General features: G+C 43.4%; 1 protein-coding gene across 1 annotated transcript in view; it reads right to left on the bottom strand.

Annotated features, from left to right (window-relative positions):
- Positions 1-26,822, bottom strand: part of LOC128686290 (protein tyrosine phosphatase domain-containing protein 1-like) — a 494,075-nt gene that overhangs the window by 131,777 nt on the left and 335,476 nt on the right. The window contains exon 6 of the mRNA XM_070085962.1: positions 7,728-7,850. Within this exon, the coding sequence (XP_069942063.1) occupies positions 7,728-7,850 (123 nt within the window). The remainder of the gene's footprint in view (positions 1-7,727; positions 7,851-26,822) is intronic.

Genomic DNA, 26,822 nt, shown 5'->3' with positions numbered 1-26,822 from the left:
TGTGAATGTTGCACTGCATGTCACTGAGGCTTTGTGAACGTTGCAGTGCATGTCACTGAGGCTTTGTGAATGTTGCACTGCATGTCAGTGAGGCTTTGTGAATGTTGCACTGCATGTCAGTGAAGCTTTGTGAATGTTGCACTGCATGTCAGTGAGGCTTTGTGAATGTTGCACTGCATGTCACTGAGGCTTTGTGAATGTTGCACTGCATGTCACTGAGGCTTTGTGAATGTTGCACTGCATGTCACTGAGGCTTTGTGAATGTTGCACTGCATGTCAGTGAGGCTTTGTGAATGTTGCACTGCATGTCCGTGAGGCTTTGTGAATGTTGCACTGCATGTCAGTGAGGCTTTGTGAATGATGCACTGCATGTCAGTGAGGCTTTATGAATGTTGCACTGCATGTCAGTGAGGCTTTGTGAATGTTGCACTGCATGTCAGAGAGGCTTTGTGAATGTTGCACTGCATGTGACTGAGGCTTTGTGAATGTTGCACTGCATGTCACTGAGGCTTTGTGAACGTTGCAGTGCATGTCACTGAGGCTTTGTGAATGTTGCACTGCATGTCAGTGAGGCTTTGTGAATGTTGCACTGCATGTCAGTGAAGCTTTGTGAATGTTGCACTGCATGTCAGTGAGGCTTTGTGAATGTTGCACTGCATGTCACTGAGGCTTTGTGAATGTTGCACTGCATGTCACTGAGGCTTTGTGAATGTTGCACTGCATGTCAGTGAGGCTTTGTGAATGTTGCACTGCATGTCAGTGAGGCTTTGTGAATGTTGCACTGCATGTCACTGAGGCTTTGTGAATGTTGCACTGCATGTCAGTGAGGCTTTGTGAATGTTGCACTGCATGTCCGTGAGGATTTGTGAATGTTGCACTGCATGTCAGTGAGGCTTTGTGAATGATGCACTGCATGTCAGTGAGGCTTTATGAATGTTGCACTGCATGTCAGTGAGGCTTTGTGAATGTTGCACTGCATGTCAGCGAGGCTTTGTGAATGTTGCACTGCATGTGACTGAGGCTTTGTGAATGTTGCACTGCATGTCACTGAGGCTTTGTGAATGTTGCAGTGCATGTCACTGAGGCTTTGTGAATGTTGCACTGCATGTCAGTGAGGCTTTGTGAATGTTGCACTGCATGTCAGTGAAGCTTTGTGAATGTTGCAATGCATGTCAGTGAGGCTTTGTGAATGTTGCACTGCATGTCACTGAGGCTTTGTGAATGTTGCACTGCATGTCAGTGAGGCTTTGTGAATGTTGAACTGCATATCACTGAGGCTTTGTGAATGTTGCACTGCATGTCACTGAGGCTTTGTGAATGTTGCACTGCATGTCACTGAGGCTTTGTGAATGTTGCACTGTATGTCACTGAGGCTTTGTGAATGTTGCACTGCATGTCACTGAGGCTTTGTGAATGTTGCACTGCATGTCAGTGAGGCTTTGTGAATGTTGCACTGCATGTCACTGAGGCTTTGTGAATGTTGCACTGCATGTCAGTGAGGCTTTGTGAATGTTGCACTGCATGTCACTGAGGCTTTGTGAATGTTGCACTGCATGTGACTGAGGCTTTGTGAATGTTGCACTGCATGTCACTGAGGCTTTGTGAATGTTGCACTGCATGTCACTGAGGCTTTGTGAATGTTGCACTGCATGTCACTGAGGCTTTGTGAATGTTGCACTGCATGTCAGTGAGGCTTTGTGAATGTTGCACTGCATGTCAGTGAAGCTTTGTGAATGTTGCACTGCATGTCAGTGAGGCTTTGTGAATGTTGCACTGCATGTCACTGAGGCTTTGTGAATGTTGCACTGCATGTCACTGAGGCTTTGTGAATGTTGCACTGCATGTCAGTGAGGCTTTGTGAATGTTGCACTGCATGTCAGTGAGGCTTTGTGAATGTTGCACTGCATGTCACTGAGGCTTTGTGAATGTTGCACTGCATGTCACTGAGGCTTTGTGAATGTTGCACTGCATGTCACTGAGGCTTTGTGAATGTTGCACTGCATGTCAGTGAGGCTTTGTGAATGTTGCACTGCATGTCCGTGAGGCTTTGTGAATGTTGCACTGCATGTCAGTGAGGCTTTGTGAATGATGCACTGCATGTCAGTGAGGCTTTATGAATGTTGCACTGCATGTCAGTGAGGCTTTGTGAATGTTGCACTGCATGTCAGAGAGGCTTTGTGAATGTTGCACTGCATGTGACTGAGGCTTTGTGAATGTTGCACTGCATGTCACTGAGGCTTTGTGAACGTTGCAGTGCATGTCACTGAGGCTTTGTGAATGTTGCACTGCATGTCAGTGAGGCTTTGTGAATGTTGCACTGCATGTCAGTGAAGCTTTGTGAATGTTGCACTGCATGTCAGTGAGGCTTTGTGAATGTTGCACTGCATGTCACTGAGGCTTTGTGAATGTTGCACTGCATGTCACTGAGGCTTTGTGAATGTTGCACTGCATGTCAGTGAGGCTTTGTGAATGTTGCACTGCATGTCAGTGAGGCTTTGTGAATGTTGCACTGCATGTCACTGAGGCTTTGTGAATGTTGCACTGCATGTCAGTGAGGCTTTGTGAATGTTGCACTGCATGTCCGTGAGGATTTGTGAATGTTGCACTGCATGTCAGTGAGGCTTTGTGAATGATGCACTGCATGTCAGTGAGGCTTTATGAATGTTGCACTGCATGTCAGTGAGGCTTTGTGAATGTTGCACTGCATGTCAGCGAGGCTTTGTGAATGTTGCACTGCATGTGACTGAGGCTTTGTGAATGTTGCACTGCATGTCACTGAGGCTTTGTGAATGTTGCAGTGCATGTCACTGAGGCTTTGTGAATGTTGCACTGCATGTCAGTGAGGCTTTGTGAATGTTGCACTGCATGTCAGTGAAGCTTTGTGAATGTTGCAATGCATGTCAGTGAGGCTTTGTGAATGTTGCACTGCATGTCACTGAGGCTTTGTGAATGTTGCACTGCATGTCAGTGAGGCTTTGTGAATGTTGAACTGCATATCACTGAGGCTTTGTGAATGTTGCACTGCATGTCACTGAGGCTTTGTGAATGTTGCACTGCATGTCACTGAGGCTTTGTGAATGTTGCACTGTATGTCACTGAGGCTTTGTGAATGTTGCACTGCATGTCACTGAGGCTTTGTGAATGTTGCACTGCATGTCAGTGAGGCTTTGTGAATGTTGCACTGCATGTCACTGAGGCTTTGTGAATGTTGCACTGCATGTCAGTGAGGCTTTGTGAATGTTGCACTGCATGTCACTGAGGCTTTGTGAATGTTGCACTGCATGTGACTGAGGCTTTGTGAATGTTGCACTGCATGTCACTGAGGCTTTGTGAATGTTGCACTGCATGTCACTGAGGCTTTGTGAATGTTGCACTGCATGTCACTGAGGCTTTGTGAATGTTGCACTGCATGTCACTGAGGCTTTGTGAATGTTGCACTGCATGTCACTGAGGCTTTGTGAATGTTGCACTGCATGTCACTGAGGCTTTGTGAATGTTGCACTGCATGTCAGTGAGGCTTTGAGAATGTTGCACTGCATGTCACTAAGGCTTTGTGAATGTTGCACTGCAAGTCAGTGAGGCTTTGTGAATGTTGCACTGCATGTCACTGAGGCTTTGTGAATGTTGCACTGCATGTCACCGAGGCTTTGTGAATGTTGCACTGCATGTCAGTGAGGCTTTGTGAATGTTGCACTGCATGTCACTGAGGCTTTGTGAATGTTGCACTGCATGTCAGTGAGGCTTTGTGTAAGTTGCACTGCATGTCAGTGAGGCTTTGTGAATGTTGCACTGCATATCAGTGAGGCTTTGTGTAAGTTGCACTGCATGTCACTGAGGCTTTGTGAATGTTGCACTGCATGTCACCGAGGCTTTGTGAATGTTGCACTGCATGTCAGTGAGGCTTTGTGAATGTTGCACTGCATGTCAGTGAGGCTTTGTGAATGTTGCACTGCATGTCAGTGAGGCTTTGTGAATGTTGCACTGCATGTTAGTGAGGCTTTGTGAATTTTGCAATGCATTTCAGTGAGGCTTTGTGAATGTTACTCTGCATGTCAGTGAGGCTTTGTGAATGTTGCACTGCATGTCAGTGAAGCTTTGTGAATGTAGCACTGCATGTCAGTGAGGCTTTGTGAATGTTGCACTGCATGACAGTGAGACTTTGTGAATGTTGCAGTGCATGTCAGTGGGGCCTTGTGAATGTTTCAGTGGATGTCAGTGGGGCCTTGTGAATGTTGCAGTGGATGTCAGTAATACCTTGTGAACGTTGTAATGCAGGTCACTGAGGCCATGTAAATGTTGAAGTGCATATCAGTGTGGCCTTGTGAACATTGCAGTGCATGTTAGTGGGGCCTTGTGAATGTTGCAGTGCATGTCAGTGGGACCTTGTGAATGTTGCAGTGCATTTCAGTGGGGCCTCGAGAATGTTGCAATGCATGTCAGTGAGGCCTTGTGAACGTTGCAGTGCATGTCAGTGAGGACTTGTGAATGCTGCAGTGCATATCAGTGGGGCCTTGCGAACGTTGCAGCACATGTCAGTGGGGCCTTGTGAACGTTGCAGTGCATGTTTGTTAGGCCTTGTGAACGGTGCAGTGCATGTTTGTTAGGCCTTGTGAACGTTGCAGTGCATGTTTGTTAGGCCTTGTGAACGGTGCAGTGCATGTTTGGTTGGCCTTGTGAACGGTGCAGTGCATGTTTGGTAGGCCTTGTGAACGGTGCAGTGCATGTTTGGTAGGCCTTGTGAACGGTGCAGTGCATGTTTGGTAGGCCTTGTGAACGGTGCAGTGCATGTTTGGTAGGCCTTGTGAACGGTGCAGTGCATGTTTGGTAGGCCTTGTGAACGGTGCAGTGCATGTTTGGTAGGCCTTGTGAACGGTGCAGTGCATGTTTGGTAGGCCTTGTGAACGGTGCAGTGCATGTTTGGTAGGCCTTGTGAACGGTGCAGTGCATGTTTGGTAGGCCTTGTGAACGGTGCAGTGCATGTTTGGTAGGCCTTGTGAACGGTGCAGTGCATGTTTGGTAGGCCTTGTGAACGGTGCAGTGCATGTTTGGTAGGCCTTGTGAACGGTGCAGTGCATGTTTGGTAGGCCTTGTGAACGGTGCAGTGCATGTTTGGTAGGCCTTGTGAACGGTGCAGTGCATGTTTGGTAGGCCTTGTGAACGGTGCAGTGCATGTTTGGTAGGCCTTGCGAACGTTGCAGCACATGTCAGTGGGGCCTTGCGAACGTTGCAGCACATGTCAGTGGGGCCTTGTGAACGGTGCAGTGCATGTTTGGTAGGCCTTGTGAACGGTGCAGTGCATGTTTGGTAGGCCTTGCGAACGTTGCAGCACATGTCAGTGGGGCCTTGCGAACGTTGCAGCACATGTCAGTGGGGCCTTGCGAACGTTGCAGCACATGTCAGTGGGGCCTTGCGAACGTTGCAGCACATGTCAGTGGGGCCTTGCGAACGTTGCAGCACATGTCAGTGGGGCCTTGTGAACGGTGCAGTGCATGTTTGGTAGGCCTTGTGAACGGTGCAGTGCATGTTTGGTAGGCCTTGTGAACGGTGCAGTGCCCCTAGATTTGTAAACACTGAATATTAACTCAACGTTTCGATATTCAGTAGCAAATCGAGTAGTCGAACACATCTTTCTCACCCGCCATCCCTCCGTCCACTGTTCCTCGAGTCATCCCTCAGTATACCTAAATGGGTTATTCTAGGTGGCGTGTCTGCCACACACTTAGCGGACGGAGGATCGAGCCTCCAGTTCACTTTGTGCTGAATGAAACACGGAATTAATGCTTCACATAAAGTTTAATAACAACATTCTTTTTTCTAGTCTGTCTTTCTCCAAGTCAGGGGCAAGACATTTTCAATCATTTTTTTGTTTCTCAGTTAAAAGTCTGACGTCATTACAAAGTTTCACAGCGTCTGTTTACGATATCGACTATTGAGTACAATAGTTGAGGTCTGAGTAAACAGTCCGACGAATAAGTATTCCTTCGACGTGTCGTGCATTTGCCACGACAGCTGACCACGTTGTCACGAATATTTTAAACCTCGACAGGAAAAAAATCTGTTTATTTCCTTTATTAAGTTTCAAAGACGTGTGAGTCACTCAGAGCAAGGAATAGAGAAGCCTTGGTCCTCCGTCCAATATTCGCGACTCTGTCTGTGACAGAGTCGCGAATGTTGGACGTGAATATCAACAGTACCTTCAACATCGACAGCTTAGCGGGCGTCGACCTGGATAAGAACTCGGGGTCACAGCTTGAGAAATTGACCTGCGTGTCAGTGGGTAGAGACCCGGGTGTGGTCGCTACCCACTGACACGCACGTCAATGAGCTGCGAATAGTGTGTGTGAACAAAGGGATGGGGATAAAATACTAACCTGCGTGTAAGTGGATGGTGCCCTGTGCATGAACAGAGAGACGGGGAGGAAATACCGAACTGTGTTAGTGGCTGCCAACTTGGGTTCGTGTCTGAGTGAATATACTTCAACCCATTCTGGCTCAACCAGTGACCGACAGTCTTGCAAACTTCAGTGTTTCTAGTTACGGTTAGTCACTGCGTTATTTTCTTATATGTGGTTAAATAGGCGCTTTTATACGATCATGTAACCCAATCTAGCATACACTAACCTAAGCTAACTTATCCTAATCCTCCAAATCATCAATTCACCACGTATTAACAACACTTTGAAGTCATAATCCTTCCCAACAACCACTTTGCCTTGAACGTCTCCAAAGTACTTGCACAAACCAACACTACAGCCGCCATCACAACCAGTACAGCCATCAACGACTTGATCCGGACCAAAGTGAAACACCTTGAACCGGTCATGCAGGTGGTTACACAATCCTTTGCGGTGGCTGACGATGTATACGTCGACGTCAGGTGTTCAACACACCTACATTATTATTATAATTAATAGGAAGTGCTAAACCCGTAGGATTATACAGCGCCTGTGGGGGTGTAAGTGGAAGGTATTCAGGTTTAATTCAGGGAACTGGAGCACAAATACAATTCCCTAGATCAAGAGCTTCTCACCAGAGTCAAGTAACCTTCCTTGAGGGGTCAACACACCTACAGAGAATCTCCTGAGTGACTCCGGCACTCGGGCTGTGGCCTGAGTACCAAGAATGGCTCAAACGGAGCAGAGCTTTTGAGATTCGAACGCCTCATAACAGCGAGAATACCAGCATTGACAACACTTTAACCCAAGACGTGCTGTACCCCAGCTAAAGAGCGTCAATGACGTTTGTAACTAAATCCTACACCACTTGTGCCGAAGAAAACTCACTGTGTCCTTCTCATAGGGCTGTAAGGGGCACACCACTTAACAAGAATGCTCACCGTGCCCCTCCCATAAGGCTGTAAACGGATCACTTGTACAAACTCCGACACTCCTTCAGGAGCCACTGCCGCGTCACCACATGGAGAAGACCCGGGCCAGGACCCGTCCCGGCAGCCCTACCTGAACCTGTACCCTACATTGTTTGTTTTGGTTTGATAAACTTCCTGGAAAGTGAATCGTTGCAACAATAAAAATGTCACATTAGTTGCATCTGTATCCTTTTTACCTAACCTAACGTAGTCTAGACTAACCTAATACAACCTAATCTAACCCAATCTAACTTCACTTACTCTGTTTAAGCTTAGAAAAATAATATATTATAGAAACTTCTGGAAACGTTATGAAAATGGCTCTGTGAATCTTGTAGTAATGTGTAAGTTGTATACTGACCTGCATGACAGTGGACGGCGACCTTGCCCTCAGAGAGAGCGAAAGCCATCACCTTAACCATGTCAAGCAGAGCGCCCTGCGTTGGCTCTCCGTAGTCCCTCATGCCGAAATTGTAGTAGAATACTGCAGGAATGAGAGAGATACTGAGTAAGGCAATGGTCGGCCAATATGTAATCACAGTTACAATAATAAGACCATAGCTGAATTAGCCATGTCCCAGCCATAACCACTTTCTAAGCACAATCAAATTATACACGGTGTTTCACTCGTAGGAGGCTCTTAGTTGGTACTCCCATAGTTGCAACCATCTTGTTTGCATATCTTGCCTGTAGTAAACGATAATTCGGGGCCTCGTACGTATATGAGGCCCCGCGTTATCGTTTACTACAGACATAATATTATAACGAGATTATTTGGTGAGCTCTTGCAGAGCGGGGTTCAATGATAAACGTCTTCGGAGGCTTCTTTACTTTATTTGTAATGTCGTGGTGGGTACACAGGCTTGTGTGTTGTGCCCATGGCCCGGTAGGGCCATGCCCACGAGGGAGAGAGCTAGTAGGCCTTGTGTTTTGCTGCTAGGCCTCTGAGTGAGTGAGCGAGTGGGACCAGCGTCCCACTGACTTGGGCTGGCTAGAGGGCAGCACCTTAGTGTCGCAAAATATGATCTAAGCTGACAGACAGCATAGACTGTCTGTGCAGACAGAACAGGCTGTCTACATATGCTCGGCCACCTTCCTTGCTTCATCCCGACGCGACAATACTGGTGGTAAAAAAAAAACTCGGTCTCTCTCTCGTAGGAACAGGGCACAGAACACAAAATAAAAAACATGTATATACATATCGACATGGAAGAAAAAACTTCCTACAGGGAGGGAAGAAAAAAACATGTTGGGTGTGCTAAACATCGTGGTCAAAGGCAGTGAGCGTCGAAGGGCATCACTGCACGCCTTCCTGTGTCTGGACAGATACTGCAACACAGGAGACATCTCTGCGGCTGAGCTGTGAAGTAACGGGGTACGGTGTCCTCTAGAATGGTGAAGCAGACATCGTAGGAGTCGCTGCAGGTTTTCACTCAACCTGGGGTGCGACATGCTGGTGCCCTCGAGTGAGGCGTCAACAAAACTGGCAACTGGGAAGGACTTCTTCTGGCAAGCGACTCAGGAGGACACTTCTCGACTGGTACTGTCGTTTGGCTGTCACTGCCGGCGAGCGTGGAGCGAGTCGTGGAGCGAGTCGTGGCAGAGACGACTGGGCGAAACATCTGGGAGGCGTAACATCATACACCAGACTGCAGAGAGCGAGCTAGCAGTCAAAGTGACATCATCTTTGTGCAGGCTGCTCACTGAAGCTTGTGACAGGAGGCTGACACAGCGCCTGCCAACAGGGCTAACTGCGGCTTGACGAGTGTCATTCTCTCGGCAGTTGGAGTTATAGCAGAGGTTAGTCTAAGCGTCCCCAGACTTGTTTCTCTACATATAACTGCACTCTGAAGGTCTGGAGGTGAAGTGAAACAAATCTCGATGAGAATCGTAGCAGGTACGATTCTGCAGGACATCACGAGCGACGAGCATAAGAACTTTCTCTACAAAGGGCTCGGTCGCTCGGGGCTGAGTAATATCAGCTGTCAAACACGCTGGTCACACCAGGTGACAACACAGTGATACTCAGCGGTCTGGATGCAGACCACACTGGACACACGAAAAACTTTACACACACCCGCGGTACATGTGGTACAACATGGCTTAAATTAGCAAAAAGATGCTTTTCTGTGCACAAAATTGACACTAAGCTATACACTAACATGTGAGAACACTGACTGAAAGGAATTAATTAACACACAACAATTATCTTCTCTCAATCTTCTCGACAATATTGACATCATTACTGAAACACTCGATGTGACATCATGTGATGTCAGGCGTGACGTCGCGAGGTGACGTCAGTAGCACTGTGATGTCAGCAGACATCTCGAGGTGACGTCAGCAGACGTCTCAAGGTGACATCAGGCAGACATTGTGATGTCATGAAGATGGGCAGCAGCATCGGTGACGTCAATGTGATGCGGGCAGCAGACCACAGCATGTAGCCTGGGACTTCTGGCAACTCACGTGGCTCGTAGGTCCACGTGGTGTGGGATTCACGTTGCGTCGTGATCCACGGAGCATGCTGATCCACATGGCTTGCTGATCCACATGGCTTGCTGATCCACATGGCTTGATGATCCACGTGGCTAGCTGATCCACGTGGCTTGTTGATCCACGTGGCTTCGAGTGGCCTCGGGCACTCAGATGCACAGCTCTGGCAATGAATTCACATGGAAAACAGCAGAAAACACAGCAGAGGGAGTGATGGCATGGTGGTGTATGGTAGGCTGGTGAGGTATGAGTGCATAGCAGGGCGAGCGTGGGCGAGGCAAGGAACGGCCACTTCATCTTCTCTCCACAAACACGTGGAGAAACTCACACTGGACGCAGAAATCACCACAAAACTCACCTCTGGCTTGCTGAAATAGCTGTGCTGAGCTGAACAACAACAGCAGAACATGCAAGTGACGCTGAACACGTGACTTGAGAAACAGCGTGGGACGCTGTAGTGTGGGGTCACTGGGACACCATTTACAATTCTCGAAGAAATTCGGCAAATTTCGGCTGGATCCTGCTTGTACCTGTGTCTGGATGCTGAAACGTGCAGACACGACATCAGGATAAATCGATGAGAGACAGATGCTTCTTGCATGGGGTGATGAAGTGAAGATGACTTCATCCTATTTCCTTCCTCTCTCCGGGCAAACACAACTCCTGCGACCACCGCTTCCCACCATTTATAACGAGATTATTTGGTGAGCTCTTGCAGGGCGGGGTTCAATGATAAACGTCTTCGGAGGCTTCTTTACTTTATTTATAATGTCGTGGTGGGTACACAGGCTTGTGTGTTGTGCCCATGGCACGGTAGGGCCATGCCCACGAGGAAGAGAGCTAGTAGGCCTTGTGTCTTGCTGCTAGGCCTCTGAGTGACCGAGTGGGACCAGCGTCCCACTGACTTTGGGCTGGCTAGAGGGCAGCACCTTAGTGCCGCGAAATATGAACTAAGCTGGCAGACTGCAGAGACTGTCTGTGCAGACAGGACAGGCTGTCTACAATATACAAATAAGACTGGGGCTCTTACGAGTGAAACCTTATATAAACATCACAACCACAACAATCTCACTAGGAAAATCCACATCTACGTCACAATCACGTTGCAATCAAACATCACAAACACGTTATCACTACAACTCATCCACACTATAACCCAACTAAACCTCCATCACACCACACATACTTGAAGTGTAATGGGACTGCTGTGTTATTGTTGCATTACTGTTGTTAGATAAACTAGTAGCTAGTTGGTAAAATGATAGGTGTCCATAAAGAATAAAAAGGCACAATACAGTGATTGGAACAATTTATTGGCTCCCTTCCCTTCCTGCTTCTGTGTAATTAGTTAATGGTCCAAGTCATAAGTTTCATTTTCCTATGTGCTGGATATTTGTGAATTAGAGGTGTGGTTGTGAGCCTTAGGTTTATTTGGGCAATGGGTTCACAGCGAGTTTGGTTGTTGCTAGCCCTATGCCAAAGCCTAGGGAGAGAGTGAGATAAGTGGGAAGTCTGGCTTGTCCTGAATCTGACCAGTGAGTGAGAAGGATCGTTGCAGACGGCAGAGAACAGTCGGTGTGGTGTGGCGTCGTGGTGTGATAAGGCGTCGTGGTGTGGTGAGGCGTCGTGGTGTGGTGAAGCGTCGTGGTGTGGTGAGGCGTCGCGATATGGTGAGGTGTGGTATTGTGAGGCGTCGTGGTGTGGAGACGCGTCGTGGTGTGGGGTGTGGCTTAGAAAACTTCTAAGACCACACAGGACGTCGCAGAGTCACTGACGAGCAGATATTAGCACCAAAAAATAGTTGAATTACGGAGCATTGAGGAGTGAGAATGCGGGTAGTGTGTGCGGGGCCAGGAGCTGCTAGGCTGTGCTTATCACGTGTTTGGTGGGGGCTTTAGCTCACACTCAACAACACATGGGAGCCAATAACACACCGAAACCTCACCTCTGACTTATGTAACTTGTAGAGTCATAGTAGGGGACTATAGATGGTTTAGATGACACAGAGGCTGGTGCAGGAAGATACACGTGCTTTGGCAAGGTGAACCCAAGGCTTAGTCATCTAAGGGCTTGGTCTGTGGCAGTGAGTGGCTTGGAAACTCAGGAAAACCATGCACGTACGTCGCAGATGAATACACATGTTTAGCCAGAAACTCAATGGGAATTCACAGGGACAGCGTAGAGTGAAAGCGGTGTAGGAGGCTGGGCGATCGTGTGGTGCTTCCATACATACTTTTCACACGACGCGAATCAAGGAAGACCAGGAAACGTATGAGAGGCTGAGAGGACCAAGATAAAGCCACGAAGTTTCCTCACGGAAATTAGGTGTGTTTGGGCACAGATCTGGATATACCTGTGTCTTAATGCTGGGGCTTCCAGATACGATTTCATTATAACCAGCTGGGAGTAGGATGATGATAGGATGGGGCAATTAAATGTCGCTCGCTCTCTCTCTCTCTCTCCCCTTCTGTCTTTCCTGGGTGTAAGACCAGCTGATGTGATCACCGCTTTTCCCACTGCATTACATACGTTTTGCTACTGCTACCATAATGTATAGGGTTCTGTGGTAGTTTGGTATTGCGTTGTAATGCATTGGTACAGTAGCGTAGTTTGTGAAATAATAGGCGTGGTTGCGAGATTTAGGTTTTTGGCGAAATGAGTACACAGTGACCTTGTGTGGTGCTAGCCCCATTCCTAGGCCGTAGGCCTAGCGAAAGAGTGAGAGAAGGGGTAAGTCTAGTTTATCCTGTGTCTGGCCAGTTAGTGAGAGCAACTCAGGATACACTGAGCTGAGTTCAGGTGTCAGGCGTCAAGGGGCGAACTACAAAGCTTAACTGGGTTTACATAGATATATTTCGGTGGCTGCGTGATCCGAGGAAGGTATCCCTGTACTCCATAAGTCCAAGCTCCTGTACCTCGATGCACGCGAAAGGAGCACTGGAAGGTGGTCATAAAATTCCATGCAGCAAAAAATATATACCTATATGTATGCAAGTGTATATGTTAATGCTTATGAATTTCTGTACATACGTGAACTTGCATATTTATACAGTACACATGTGTATGTAATTATGTGCTTGTGTCTGACTAAGTGTATTTGTAATTTTTTGCATGTACACGTGTTCAGATGTATGCTTATGCATATGTATGATATAAATCTTGGTAATTATTACCGACAAACTGGTTTAACAAAGCACGTGAACAAACACTACGACATGTTTATTACACAACGTTTCGGTCCTGGGATCTTGATCACTTCCAACACGCAGAGGTTAAAATTAACAGTAAATATAGAAGGGAAGTGTGTGTTGCAAGTGACATACAGTGACTTGAAAAATGCAAGTGTGACATTCTGAGACGAGGTCAGATAGACACGTCATGTGATTCCTGTATTGTTAGGTAGGCTAGGCTTTGCCTGGATGATTATCACGCAAGTCTATATATGTATATGTGTGTATAAGTACGTTTGAATATGCATATATATATATATATATATATATATATATATATATATATATATATATATATATATATATATATATATATATATATATATATATATATATATATATATGTACATGTGCATATATATACTTGAGCATATGGGGATGGGGCTCATCTCTCTGGGGTTGAAGTGGTTGCATTAGCCAATTCGATTGAGGAGGTCATTGTCTTTAAACTAACAGATTATAGAGGCATGGGTGTTTGTGGGAAACAATCAGGCTGCAGTATTGGGGTTGAAAACAGCAGATGTTACCATGATACCTCAGGGATATATTTAAAAGACAATCTTCAAAATAAAGTTGCTAGTAAATGCAAATCAAGTGAACAGCAAACAGAGGTAGTAGAGGGCAACGAGTGACTAGCTCCCTTAAGGTTTACTATACAAATAGTAGAAGTCTAAAAAATAAGAGAGATGAACTAAGATTACTTGCAAGTGCAGGTAATATAGATATTATTGTCATAAAGGAGACCTGGTTCAACTTGAATGCATGGGAATGCAACATACAGGTTTATAAACCATTCCACAGGGTCAACAGGATGGGTGGTAGGGTGGCGATGTGTCAGAGATAATTTAAATTGTGTTAGATAAGATTTAAGATTAAGAACGTCGGACTAAGAATCTGTTTGGCTACAGCGAAAAATTAATTTGGGTGTGATTTATAGGCCCCCAAGCTTTGATAGGGAGCGCAGTAAGCTGCCATGGGACGAAATTCATAATGCATCTAGATATGAAAATGTTGTGTTAATGAGAGATTTTTAACTTTAGACAAACTGATTGGAACAATGTGACAGGAAATCTTGAGTCTAGTGACTTTCTTGATACGGTTCAGGATTGCTTTTTAAAACAGTTTATGACAGAACCAAATAGAGGAAACAATCTGCTTGACTTGGTTCTTGCCAACAAAGAATCACTGATTAATAATCTTAAGGTTATTGATGAGCTTGGGAAAAGCGATCATAAATCACTTAGTTTCAATATATGGAATTACCCAGATAACTGCAATCAAGTCTCTGTTTCAGAGTTTTGCATGGCCGATTTTAAGGGGCTGACAAACTACCTGGATCGGCTAAATTGAGATGACCTGACTTTGGGTCAAGTAGGTGGGTAGGTGATGATGTTTGCCAATGTGACGTTTTTCAGACAACTTTTGTTCCGAGTAGGGAAATTAAATCAAACAAAAATGATCCCCAATGCATAAACAATAGATTAAAATATCTTATTTGTCAAAGAAGAGGCATAAATAGGCGTACCAAAAGAGGGGATGGGCAGTTAAGAAATCAATTTATTCAATTAAAGAGAGAAATAAAAAAAATGAATAAGAAAAGCAAAAAGAGATTATAAGGCTAAAATCGCAAGGGATTCAAAGACTAACCCAAAAGGGTTCTTTCAGGTATACAGAAGTAAGATTAGGGACAGGATAGGCCCACTTAAGAGTAACTCTGGTCAGATCACTGACAGTGATAAGGATATGTGTGAACGTTATAACACATACTTCGTCTAAGTTTTTACTTAGGAAGATATTAGCGAAATTCCAGAAATAATGAATTACGTAGAACAGGACGATAATAAACTATGTATGATTAGGATAACTAGTGACATGGCCCTCAGAAAAATGAAGATATTAAAACCTAACAAATCCCCAGGTTCTGATGGACTGTTTGCAAGGGTGTTGAAGGAATGTAAAGAGGAACTTAGCATACCTTTGGCTAATCTTTTCAACATATCACTACAAACTGGCATACTGCCAGACAAGTGGAAAATGGCATATGTAATACCTATTTACAAGGCAGGTGACAGGTCCTTATCTTCGAACTTTAGACCAATAAGCCTTATCTCCAAAGTGGGAAAATTTATGGAATCAATAATTGCCCAAGCAATTCGTAGCCATCTTGAAAGGCATAAATTGATTAAAGAATCTCAACACGGCTTTACAAAGGGGCGTTCCTGTCTTGCGAATTTACTAACTTTTTTCACTAAGGTGTTTGAGGAGGTAGATCATGGTATTGAATATGATATTGTGTATATGGACTTCAGTAAGGCTATCGATAGAATTCCACATCAGATGCTATTGAGGAATTAAAGGCACACAGAACATGGTTGGCAAATAGGCAGCAGAGAGTTTGCATAAATGGGGAGAAATCAGAATGGGAGCACGTCACAAGCGTTATTCCACAGGGGTCAGTGCTGGGCCCATTGTTGTTCACAATTTACATAAATGACATAGATGAGGGAATAAATAGCGACATAAGCAAATTTGTTGATGACACCAAAATAGGCCGTCCAATTCATTCTAATGATGACATTAGAGCACTCTATGATGATTTAAATAGACTGATGCAGTAGTATGAGAATTGTCAGATGCAATTTAATATAGACAAATGCAAAGTTCTAAATGTTGGACAGGAAAATAACCATGCCACATATAAACTAAATAATGTAGATGTTAATTTTACTGATTGCGAAAAGGATTTAGGAGTTCTGATTAGTAGTAATATGAAACCAAGACAACAGTGCACAAGTGCTCGCAATTAAGCTAACAGAATCCTTGGCTTCATATCAAGAAGTATAAATAATATAAGTCCTCAGGTTGTTCTTCAACTCTATATATCTTTGGTTAGGCCTCATTTAGATTATGTGGCACAGTTCTGGTCACCGTATTACAGAATGGATATAAATGCTCTGGGAAACGTACGAAGGAAGATGACAAAGTTGATCCCATGTATCAAAAATCTACTATATGAGGACAGAATGAAAGACCCTGAACCTGCACTCTCTAGAAGGCGTAGAATTAGGGGGGATATGAATGAGGTGTTTAAATGGAAAACAGGAGAGAATAAAGATGATGTAAATAGCTTGCTAAAAATATCTCCGTAGAGAGGACTCGCAGCAATGGCTTTAAGCTCGAAAAATTCAGATTCAGGAAGGATATAGGAAAGCACTAGTTTGGTAATAGAGTTGTGGATAACTGGAACAAGCTTCCGAGTACCGTCATAGAAGCTAAGACGTTGTGCAGTTTTAATAATGGGTTAGATAAGTACATGAGTGGGTGTGGGTGGATATGAGTTTGGCCTGACTAGCTTGTGCTACTAGATCAGATATCGTGCTCCTTCCTTAAGTAAATGTGACCTGACCTGGCTAGGTTAAGGCATTGGCTTAAACCGGTAGGAGAATTTGACCTGCCTCGCATGGGCCCATAGGCCTGCTGCACTGTTCCTTCTTTCTTGAGTTATGTTTTTATTTGTATGTATGTTGTATGAGTGTGCAGATGTACGACTGCACATATTCGTGCATGCATATATTTTTCCATACTTGCATATTCATAATGTGTACATATGTAAAGAGGAATGCATTTTTTTGTGTATATGAATGCATGGGTCTATTTATGTATGTTCATATGTTTGTATTTATGTACACTCTTGCATATTTACTTGTATGTAATTATGTACATTATGCAATGTATGCATGTATACATAATATTTATGTATATGTTTATGTTTATGTACATGTATATGTATATGTATATGTTTATGTACATGTTTATGCATGTGTCCATTGTCACCACCACCATAACTACCTCCATTACCACCACCATCACCAGCACCACTACTACCACCACCACCACCTCTACCACCACCACCACCACTACCACCACCTCTACCACCACCACCACTACCACCACCATCACTACCGCCTTCAGCACCACGCTACCACTGCCGCAATCACCATCATATGCATGTGTGTGTATATATGCGAATATATAACCTAGAAATAGTTCACATTTAATATTAATATATTTAGGGTTTGAAGCCGATCGGAAGAGGCATTCACTAGTTATAACAGTCTTTAGAAACTGATTTAATTCCAAGATTCCAAGATTTTTTTAACTAATTCAGTTATAGGAAGCATCTTCAATAATATTTAAAAGCCAATCAGAAGTATTCGTCTATAATGAAGGAAAAAAAGCTACCATTGAATCAGTGGGACTTGCAAGTGTGTCTGTGATCTCTGATATGTTGGTGTTCCCGAGTATGTTTGTTATCCTGTGCATGTTTCTGGTCCCTTGGGTGTTTGTGATTCCATGTATATGTATGATCAGTGTATGTATGTTTGAGATTCCGTGAATGTTTGTTGTCCTGTGTATGTTTACTGATCCAACATTTGATTGTTTGTGATCATGTGTGCGTTTGTTTGCTATGCCGTGTATGTTTGTGAAGCCGTGTATGTTTATAATATCGCACATGATAGTGACGTTTAGTTAGGGATCCCGTGTATGTATGTGATATCGTGCATATGTGTGACCCCGAGTATCATGAGCAAGACACATACAACACCGTGTATATGTGTGACCCCGGGTATCATGACCAAGACACATACAACACCGTGTATATGTGTGACCCCGAGTATCATGAGCAAGACACATGCGACACCGTGTATATGTGTGACCCCGGGTATCATGACCAAGACACATGCGACACCGTGTATATGTGTGACCCCGGGTATCATGAACAAGACACATACAACACCGTGTATATGTGTGATCCCGGGTATCATGAGCAAGACACATACAACACCGTGTATATGTGTGATCCCGGGTATCATGAGTAAGACATATGCAACACCGTGCATATGTGTGATCCCGGGTATCATGAGTAAGACATATGCAACACCGTGTATATGTGTGACCCCGGGTATCATGAGCAAGACACATACAACACCGTGTATATGTGTGATCCCGGGTATCATGAGCAAGACACATACAACACCGTGTATATGTGTGATCCCGGGTATCATGAGCAAGACACATACAACACCGTGTATATGTGTGACCCCGGGTATCATGAGCAAGACACATACAACACCGTGTATATGTGTGACCCCGGGTATCATGAGCAAGACACATGCAACACCGTGTATATGTGTGACCCCGGGTATCATGAGCAAGACACATACAACACCGTGTATATGTGTGATCCCGGGTATCATGAGCAAGACACATACAACACCGTGCATATGTGTGATCCCGGGTATCACATGCAACACATACAACACTAAGCATCTTTACTGACGTAACGTTACATGACTCAAGAAATCGTAATGACACGATTGCAAATAAACCCCGGCCGGGATTGAACCCGCGGTCATAGAGTCTCAAAACTCCAGCCCGTCGCGGATGGAGTTTTGAGACTCTATGACCGCGGGTTCAATCCCGGCCGGGGGTATGGTAACGTTACACCTGCGCTTAAGGTTTTATAATCAAAATACAGAAATGAAGAACAACTCTGAAGACAACAGACGAAGTTAGAGGTATATTCAGCCTTCAAGCTAAGGGACTGATTATCTTATTCCTGAATTTAACTGATGAAGCCTAGCAGCAAAGATAAACTTTTAGGTCATTAAAGATGCGTAGTACTGTATGTATTACTCATATTTGTCGGTATTGAACATCTTTTATAAGTTGACCCCTTGAATGTTAGGTAAAATGCTACTAGTGTAGCTAATGATAAATCTTACTGCGGCAACTTTTCGGTCTGTGAGAGTTTTGTCAAGGTAGTACAAACCTTATTTCTATGGTCTTCCTAAAACTCATCAACCTGATATTCCTCTATATCCCAGTGGACTGGTCCAGTGTGGGTAGATTGGTAAAGCACTGTGTACCTTGTCCTAAGGTTCGTAGGTTCGAGTCTCCTTCAGCCAGAGATCAGTGTTTGTATATTTCGCATGCTCTCGCGAATTCCTTGAATATATATATATATATATATATATATATATATATATATATATATATATATATATATATATATATATATATATATATATATATATATATATATATATATATATATATATATATATATATATATATATATATATATATATATATATATATATATATATATATATATATATATATATATATATATATATATATATAATATGAATAATGAAATAATATAAGTATACAATTAAGTACTAATATGGCTATAAGTTCAAATCTATTAATGTCCCCGAGATACTCTGCTTAGACTTATACCGGCAACAAGTCCTTACAAAACTAGTGTTACACAGAGTTGCGAATAATACGTTTCGTCTCGCCCACGGAGACGCACTATACACAAACCAGAGTCCAGAGAGAGAGAGAGAGAATGTGTGCTCAATGTGAGTTCTAAGAGAGGCGACGAGGTAATTCCGCGAGGCAAACCCAGCAGCCCCAACATTGGGTGTGATCACGTGACTCACAGCTACCCAAGTGATTGAAACAAGCTTGCAAAGGGTTAACAAGAGCAGACATCCAGTCCTAATTCCATCACTGATATCTACGCACCTCCTACGTACTTACATAAGCTAGGTCAAATAATAATATAAACAAGATACTTTCGTTTTAGCTACTAATGAAAACATCTCCAATATAAAATTATATGATAATTAAATATATACAGAATATACATTGCGTCTGGTTCACGGGCGTAACACCTTCCTTTCTCATTATGTTATCAAATGTTGTAAACTTCTGAACACTCGTGACCTGATCTCATCTTCATCTTTCCTCACATCGTCTCCTTTCATATATTTTCTTTGCGTTTCTTTACTTCTGTTTATGTGAGTTCTCTCCTCTGAGTTTTTCCCCAGTAGTTTTCCTTCCCTCGTGGGTCATTAGCTCTTGTTCAGTTTTCCTTTTTTTCTGTTTACTCTTGTTCGTAAAACTACCTCCACTACTACTACTACTTCTACTACTACCACTACTACTACTACTGCTGCTACTACTACTATTGACTGGTTAACACTCCACTCTGTCTATTATATCTCACTTCCACCACTCATTATTACTTTCTATGTCACTGCTTCTACTTTACTACTACCACTACTACCTCTACCATTACTATCACTGCTTCTACCACAACACTAGTCCCAGCCACGCCCCCTCTCGTGTATGTATATATATATATATATATATATATATATATATATATATATATATATATATATATATATATATATATATACATATGTATATATATGTATATATATATATATATATATATATATATATATATATATATATATATATATACATATGTATATATATATATATATACATATGTATATATATATACATATGTATACATATATACATATGTATATATATATACATACATATGTATATATATAAATATATATACATATGTATATATACATATACATATATATATATATATATATATATATATATATATATATATATGTACTTCCCTATATTATAAAAATATATATATATATATATATATATATATATATATATATATATATATATATATATATATATATATATATATATATGTCGTGCAGTTAGGGAAGGATATAAACAGCTATTGGAGGATAGATGGGCTAATGAGAGCATAGGCAATGGGGTCGAAGAGGTATGGGGTAGGTTTAAAAATGTAGTGTTAGAGTGTTCAGCAGAAGTTTGTGGTTACAGGAAAGTGGGTGCGGGAGGGAAGAGGAGCGATTGGTGGAATGATGATGTAAAGAGAGTAGTAAGGGAGAAAAAGTTAGCATATGAGAAGTTTTTACAAAGTAGAAGTGATGCAAGGAGGGAAGAGTATATGGAGAAAAAGAGAGAGGTTAAGAGAGTGGTGAAGCAATGTAAAAAGAGAGCAAATGAGAAAGTGGGTGAGATGTTATCAACAAATTTTGTTGAAAATAAGAAAAAGCTTTGGAGTGAGATTAACAAGTTAAGGAAGCCTAGAGAACAAATGGATTTGTCAGTTAAAAATAGGAGAGGAGAGTTATTAAATGGAGAGTTAGAGGTATTGGGAAGATGGAGGGAATATTTTGAGGAATTGTTAAATGTTGATGAAGATAGGGAAGCTGTGATTTCGTGTATAGGGCAAGGAGGAATAACATCTTGTAGGAGTGAGGAAGTGCCAGTTGTGAGTGTGGGGGAAGTTCGTGAGGCAGTAGGTAAAATGAAAGGGGGTAAGGCAGCCGGGATTGATGGGATAAACATAGAAATGTTAAAAGCAGGTGGGGATATAGTTTTGGAGTGGTTAGTGCAATTATTTAATAAATGTATGGAAGAGGGTAAGGTACCTAGGGATTGGCAGAGAGCATGCATAGTTCCTTTGTATAAAGGCAAAGGGGACAAAAGAGAGTGCAAAAATTATAGGGGGATAAGTCTGTTGAGTATACCTGGTAAAGTGTATGGTGGAGGTACTATTGAAAGAATTAAAAGTAAGACTGAGAATAGGATAGCAGATGAACAAGGAGGCTTTAGGAAAGGCAGGGGGTGTGTGGACCAGGTGTTTACAGTGAAACATATAAGTGAACAGTATTTAGATAAGGCTAAAGAGGTCTTTGTGGCATTTATGGATTTGGAAAAGGCGTATGACAGGGTGGATAGGGGGGCAATGTGGCAGATGTCGCAGGTGTATGGTGTAGGAGGTAGGTTACTGAAAGCAGTGAAGAGTTTTTACGAGGATAGTGAGGCTCAAGTTAGAGTACATAGGAAAGGGAAATTATTTCCCAGTAAAAGTACGCCTTAGACAAGGATGTGTGATGTCACCGTGGTTGTTTAATATATTTATAGATGGGGTTGTAAGAGAAGTAAATGCGAGGGTCTTGACAAGAGGCGTGGAGTTAAAAGATAAAGAATCACACACAAAGTGGGAGTTGTCACAGTTGCTCTTTGCTGATGACACTGTGCTCTTGGGAGATTCTGAAGAGAAGTTGCAGAGATTGGTGGATGAATTTGGTAGGGTGTGCAAAAGAAGAAAATTAAAAGTGAATACAGGAAAGAGTAAGGTTATGAGGATAACAAAAATATTAGGTGATGAAAGATTGGATATCAGATTGGAGGGAGAGAGTATGGAGGAAGTGAATGTATTCAGATATTTGGGAGTGGACGTGTCAGCGGATGGGTCTATGAAGGATGAGGTGAATCATAGAATTGATGAGGGGAAAAGGGTGAGTGGTGCACTTAGGAGTCTGTGGAGACAAAGAACTTTGTCCTTGGAGGCAAAGAGGGGAATGTATGAGAGTATAGTTTTACCAACACTCTTATATGGGTGTGAAGCATGGGTGATGAATGTTGCAGCGAGGAGAAGGCTGGAAACAGTGGAGATGTCATGTCTGAGGGCAATGTGTGGTGTGAATATAATGCAGAGAATTCGTAGTTTGGAAGTTAGGAGGAGGTGCGGGATTACCAAAACTGTTGTCCAGAGGGCTGAGGAAGGGTTGTTGAGGTGGTTCGGACATGTAGAGAGAATGGAGCGAAACAGAATGACTTCAAGAGTGTATCAGTCTGTAGTGGAAGGAAGGCGGGGTAGGGGTCGGCCTAGGAAAGGTTGGAGGGAGGGGGTAAAGGAGGTTTTGTGTGCGAGGGGCTTGGACTTCCAGCAGGCGTGCGTGAGCGTGTTTGATAGGAGTGAATGGAGACGAATGGTTTTTAATACTTGACGTGCTGTTGGAGTGTGAGCAAAGTAACATTTATGAAGGGATTCAGGGAATCCGGCAGGCCGGACTTGAGTCCTGGAGATGGGAAGTACAGTGCCTGCACTCTGAAGGAGGGGTGTTAATGTTGCAGTTTAAAAACTGTAGTGTAAAGCACCCTTCTGGCAAGATAGTGATGGAGTGAATGATGGTGAAAGTTTTCTTTTTCGGGCCACCCTGCCTTGGTGGGAATCGGCCAGTGTGATAATAATAAAAAAAATATGTCGTGCCGAATATATAAAACTGGTCAATTAGCAAGAACTCATTTAAAATTAAGTCCTTACTGAAATTTTACTTTATACGTTTAAAGATATATTTTTTTTTTCATTAATGTTAATGTAAAAAAAAATAATTTTGCACCAAAAGAATCTTAGAAAACTTACCTAACCTTGTTATAACAAGAACAATTTATTTTAGCCTAACCCAACTAAATATATTTTAGATTTGTTTACAATAATTTAATACTAAACACAGTGAAATATTTTTTTTTCGTTACGTTCAGAATGATTTTGGCGAAATTATTGCATACACAAATTTTCACTTGTCCTATATGGCAAGATGAGCGTTGCTATTTAAGCCAAGATCGCAAGTTCTGCCTATTCGGCACGACATGGGGAAGTGGAACAGAATTCTTCCTCCGTAAGCCATGCGTGTTGTAAGAGGCGACTAAAATGCCGGGAGCAAGAGCCTAGTAACCCCCATCTCCTGTATATATTACTAAATGTACAAGGAGAAACTTTCATTTCTCCTTTTGGGCCACCCTGCCTCAGTGGGATACGGCCGATGTGTTGAAAGAAATATATATATATATATATATATATATATATATATATATATATATATATATATATATATATATATATATATATATATATATATATATATATATATATAATGTGTGTGTTTGTGTACTCACCTAAATGTGGTTGCAGGGGTCGACACTCAGCTCCTGGCCCCGCTTCTTCACTGACCGCTACTGGGTACTCCCTCTCCCTGCTCTATAAGCTTTATCATACCTCGTCTTAAAACTATGTGCAGTTCCTGCCTCCACTACATAGCTTGCCAGACTATTTCACTTCCTAACAACTCTATGACTGAAGAAATACTTCCTAACATCCCTTTGACTCATCTGAGTCTTCAGCTTCCTATTGTGACCCCCTTGTTTGTGTGTCCCATCTCTGGAACATCCTGTCTCGGTCCACCTTGTCCATTCCACGCAGTATTTTGTATGTCGTTATCATGTCTTCCCTGACCCCCTTAGTTCTGGAACTACCCTTGTTGCAGGCCTCTGCACTTTCTCTAATTTCTTGACATGTTTGACCAGGTGTGGGTTTCAAACTGGTGCTGCGTACTCCAGTATGGGCCTGACGTACACAGTGTATAAAGTCTTGAACGATTCCTTACTGAGGTACCCGAACGCTATTCTCAGGTTTGCCAAGCGCCCATATGCCGCAGCAGTTTTCTGGTTAATTTGCGCTTCTGGCGATGTACTCGGTATTATACTCACTCCTAGGTCTTTCTCCTTGAGTGAGGTTTGCAGCCTTTGGCCTCCTAGCCTATGCTCTGTCTACGGTCTTCTTTGCCTTTCTCCGATCTTCATGACTGCATTTGGCGGGGCTAAATTCTAGGAACCAGTTGCTGGACCACGCATCTAGCCTGTCCAGGTCTCCTTGTAGACCTGTCTGGTCCGCGTCTGATTTAATTCTCCTCATTAACTTCACATCATTTGCAAACAGGGACACTTCTGAGTCTATCCCTTCCGTCATGTCGTTCACGTATACCAAGAATAGCATTGGTACCAGGACTGACCCCTGTGGGACCCCGCTCGTCACCGGCGCCCACTGTGATACTTCGTCACGGACCATGACTCGTTCTTGCCTCCCTGTTAGGTATTCTCTGATAAACTGCAGTGCCCTTCCTGTTATATGTGCCTGTTCCTCTAGCTTCTGTACTAATCTCTTGTGAGGAACTCTGTCGAAAGCCTTCTTGCAGTCCAAGAAAATGCAATCAACCCACCCCTCTCTCTCTGTGTGTTCGTGCGTGTGATTGTGTGTGTGTGTATGTACTCACCTAGTTGAGGTTGCGGGGGTCGAGTCCGAGCTCCTGGCCCCGCCTCTTCACTGATCGCTACTAGGTCACTCTCCCTGAGCCATGAGCTTTATCATACCTCTGCTTAAAGCTATGTATGGATCCTGCCTCCACTACATCGCTTCCCAAACTATTCCACTTACTGACTACTCTGTGGCTGAAGAAATACTTCCTAACATCCCTGTGATTCATCTGTGTCTTCAGCTTCCAACTGTGTCCCCTTGTTACTGTGTCCAATCTCTGGAACATCCTGTCTTTGTCCACCTTGTCAATTCCTCTCAGTATTTTGTATGTCGTTATCATATCCCCCCTATCTCTCCTGTCCTCCAGTGTCGTCAGGTTGATTTCCCTTAAACTCTCCTCGTAGGACATACCTCTTAGCTCTGGGACTAGTCTTGTTGCAAACCTTTGCACTTTCTCTAGTTTCTTTACGTGCTTGGCTAGGTGTGGGTTCCAAACTGGTGCCGCATACTCCAATATGGGCCTAACGTATACGGTGTACAGGGTCCTGAACGATTCCTTATTAAGATGTCGGAATGCTGTTCTGAGGTTTGCTAGGCGCCCATATGCTGCAGCAGTTATTTGGTTGATGTGCGCTTCAGGAGATGTGCCTGGTGTTATACTCACCCCAAGATCTTTTTCCTTGAGTGAGGTTTGTAGTCTCTGACCCCCTAGACTGTACTCCGTCTGCGGCCTTCTTTGCCCTTCCCCAATCTTCATGACTTTGCACTTGGTGAGATTGAACTCCAGGAGCCAATTGCTGGACCAGATCTGCAGCCTGTCCAGATCCCTTTGTAGTTCTGCCTGGTCTTCGATCGAGTGTATTCTTCTCATCAACTTCACGTCATCTGCAAACAGGGACACCTCAGAGTCTATTCCTTCCGTCATGTCGTTCACAAATACCAGAAACAGCACTGGTCCTAGGACTGACCCCTGCGGGACCCCGCTGGTCACAGGTGCCCACTCTGACACCTCGCCACGTACCATGACTCGCTGCTGTCTTCCTGACAAGTATTCCCTGATCCATTGTAGTGCCTTCCCTGTTATCCCTGCTTGGTCCTCCAGTTTTTGCACCAATCTCTTGTGTGGAACTGTGTCAAACGCCTTCTTGCAGTCCAAGAAAATGCAATCCACCCACCCCTCTCTCTCTTGTCTTACTGCTGTCACCATGTCATAGAACTCCAGTAGGTTTGTGACACAGGATTTCCCGTCCCTGAAACCATGCTGGCTGCTGTTGATGAGATCATTCCTTTCTAGGTGTTCCACCACTCTTCTCCTGATAATCTTCTCTATGATTTTGCATACTATACATGTCAGTGACACTGGTCTGTAGTTTAATGCTTCATGTCTGTCTCCTTTTTTAAAGATTGGGACTACATTTGCTGTCTTCCATGCCTCAGGCAATCTCCCTGTTTCGATAGATGTATTGAATATTGTTGTTAGGGGTACACATAGCGCCTCTGCTCCCTCTCTCAATACCCATGGGGAGATGTTATCTGGTCCCATTGCCTTTGAGGTGTGTTTGTGTGTGTGTATGTGTGTGTGTGTGTGTGTGTGTGTGTGTGTGTGTGTGTGTTTTGACTCAATTCTCTTCGCGGTTCTGTGTTACTAGTTAATGGTCCTAGCCGGACCAAAACTTGGTCACAAGTTTCATTCTTCACTGATAAATAAGATGCTTTTATTCTATTTAACACTGACTAAAATTGAAATTTAAAATGATTCGAATGAACCACCACACAAATTAGTCGGACTTTTCGCAAAACACATTTACTGTCTTGTGGGAACTATCAGACCCTCTTATATACAGGACTCATGTGACCATAACTCTACGTCTGAAACGAGAATGTAAATTGTTTGGATGCCACTTCCCTCTTCACTATG

This window comes from Cherax quadricarinatus, chromosome 17, assembly GCF_038502225.1.
Source record: "Cherax quadricarinatus isolate ZL_2023a chromosome 17, ASM3850222v1, whole genome shotgun sequence".
Taxonomy (NCBI): domain Eukaryota; kingdom Metazoa; phylum Arthropoda; class Malacostraca; order Decapoda; family Parastacidae; genus Cherax; species Cherax quadricarinatus.
The sequence above is the reverse complement of the archived record's forward strand: the minus strand, read 5'-3'. Positions and strand labels throughout refer to the sequence as shown.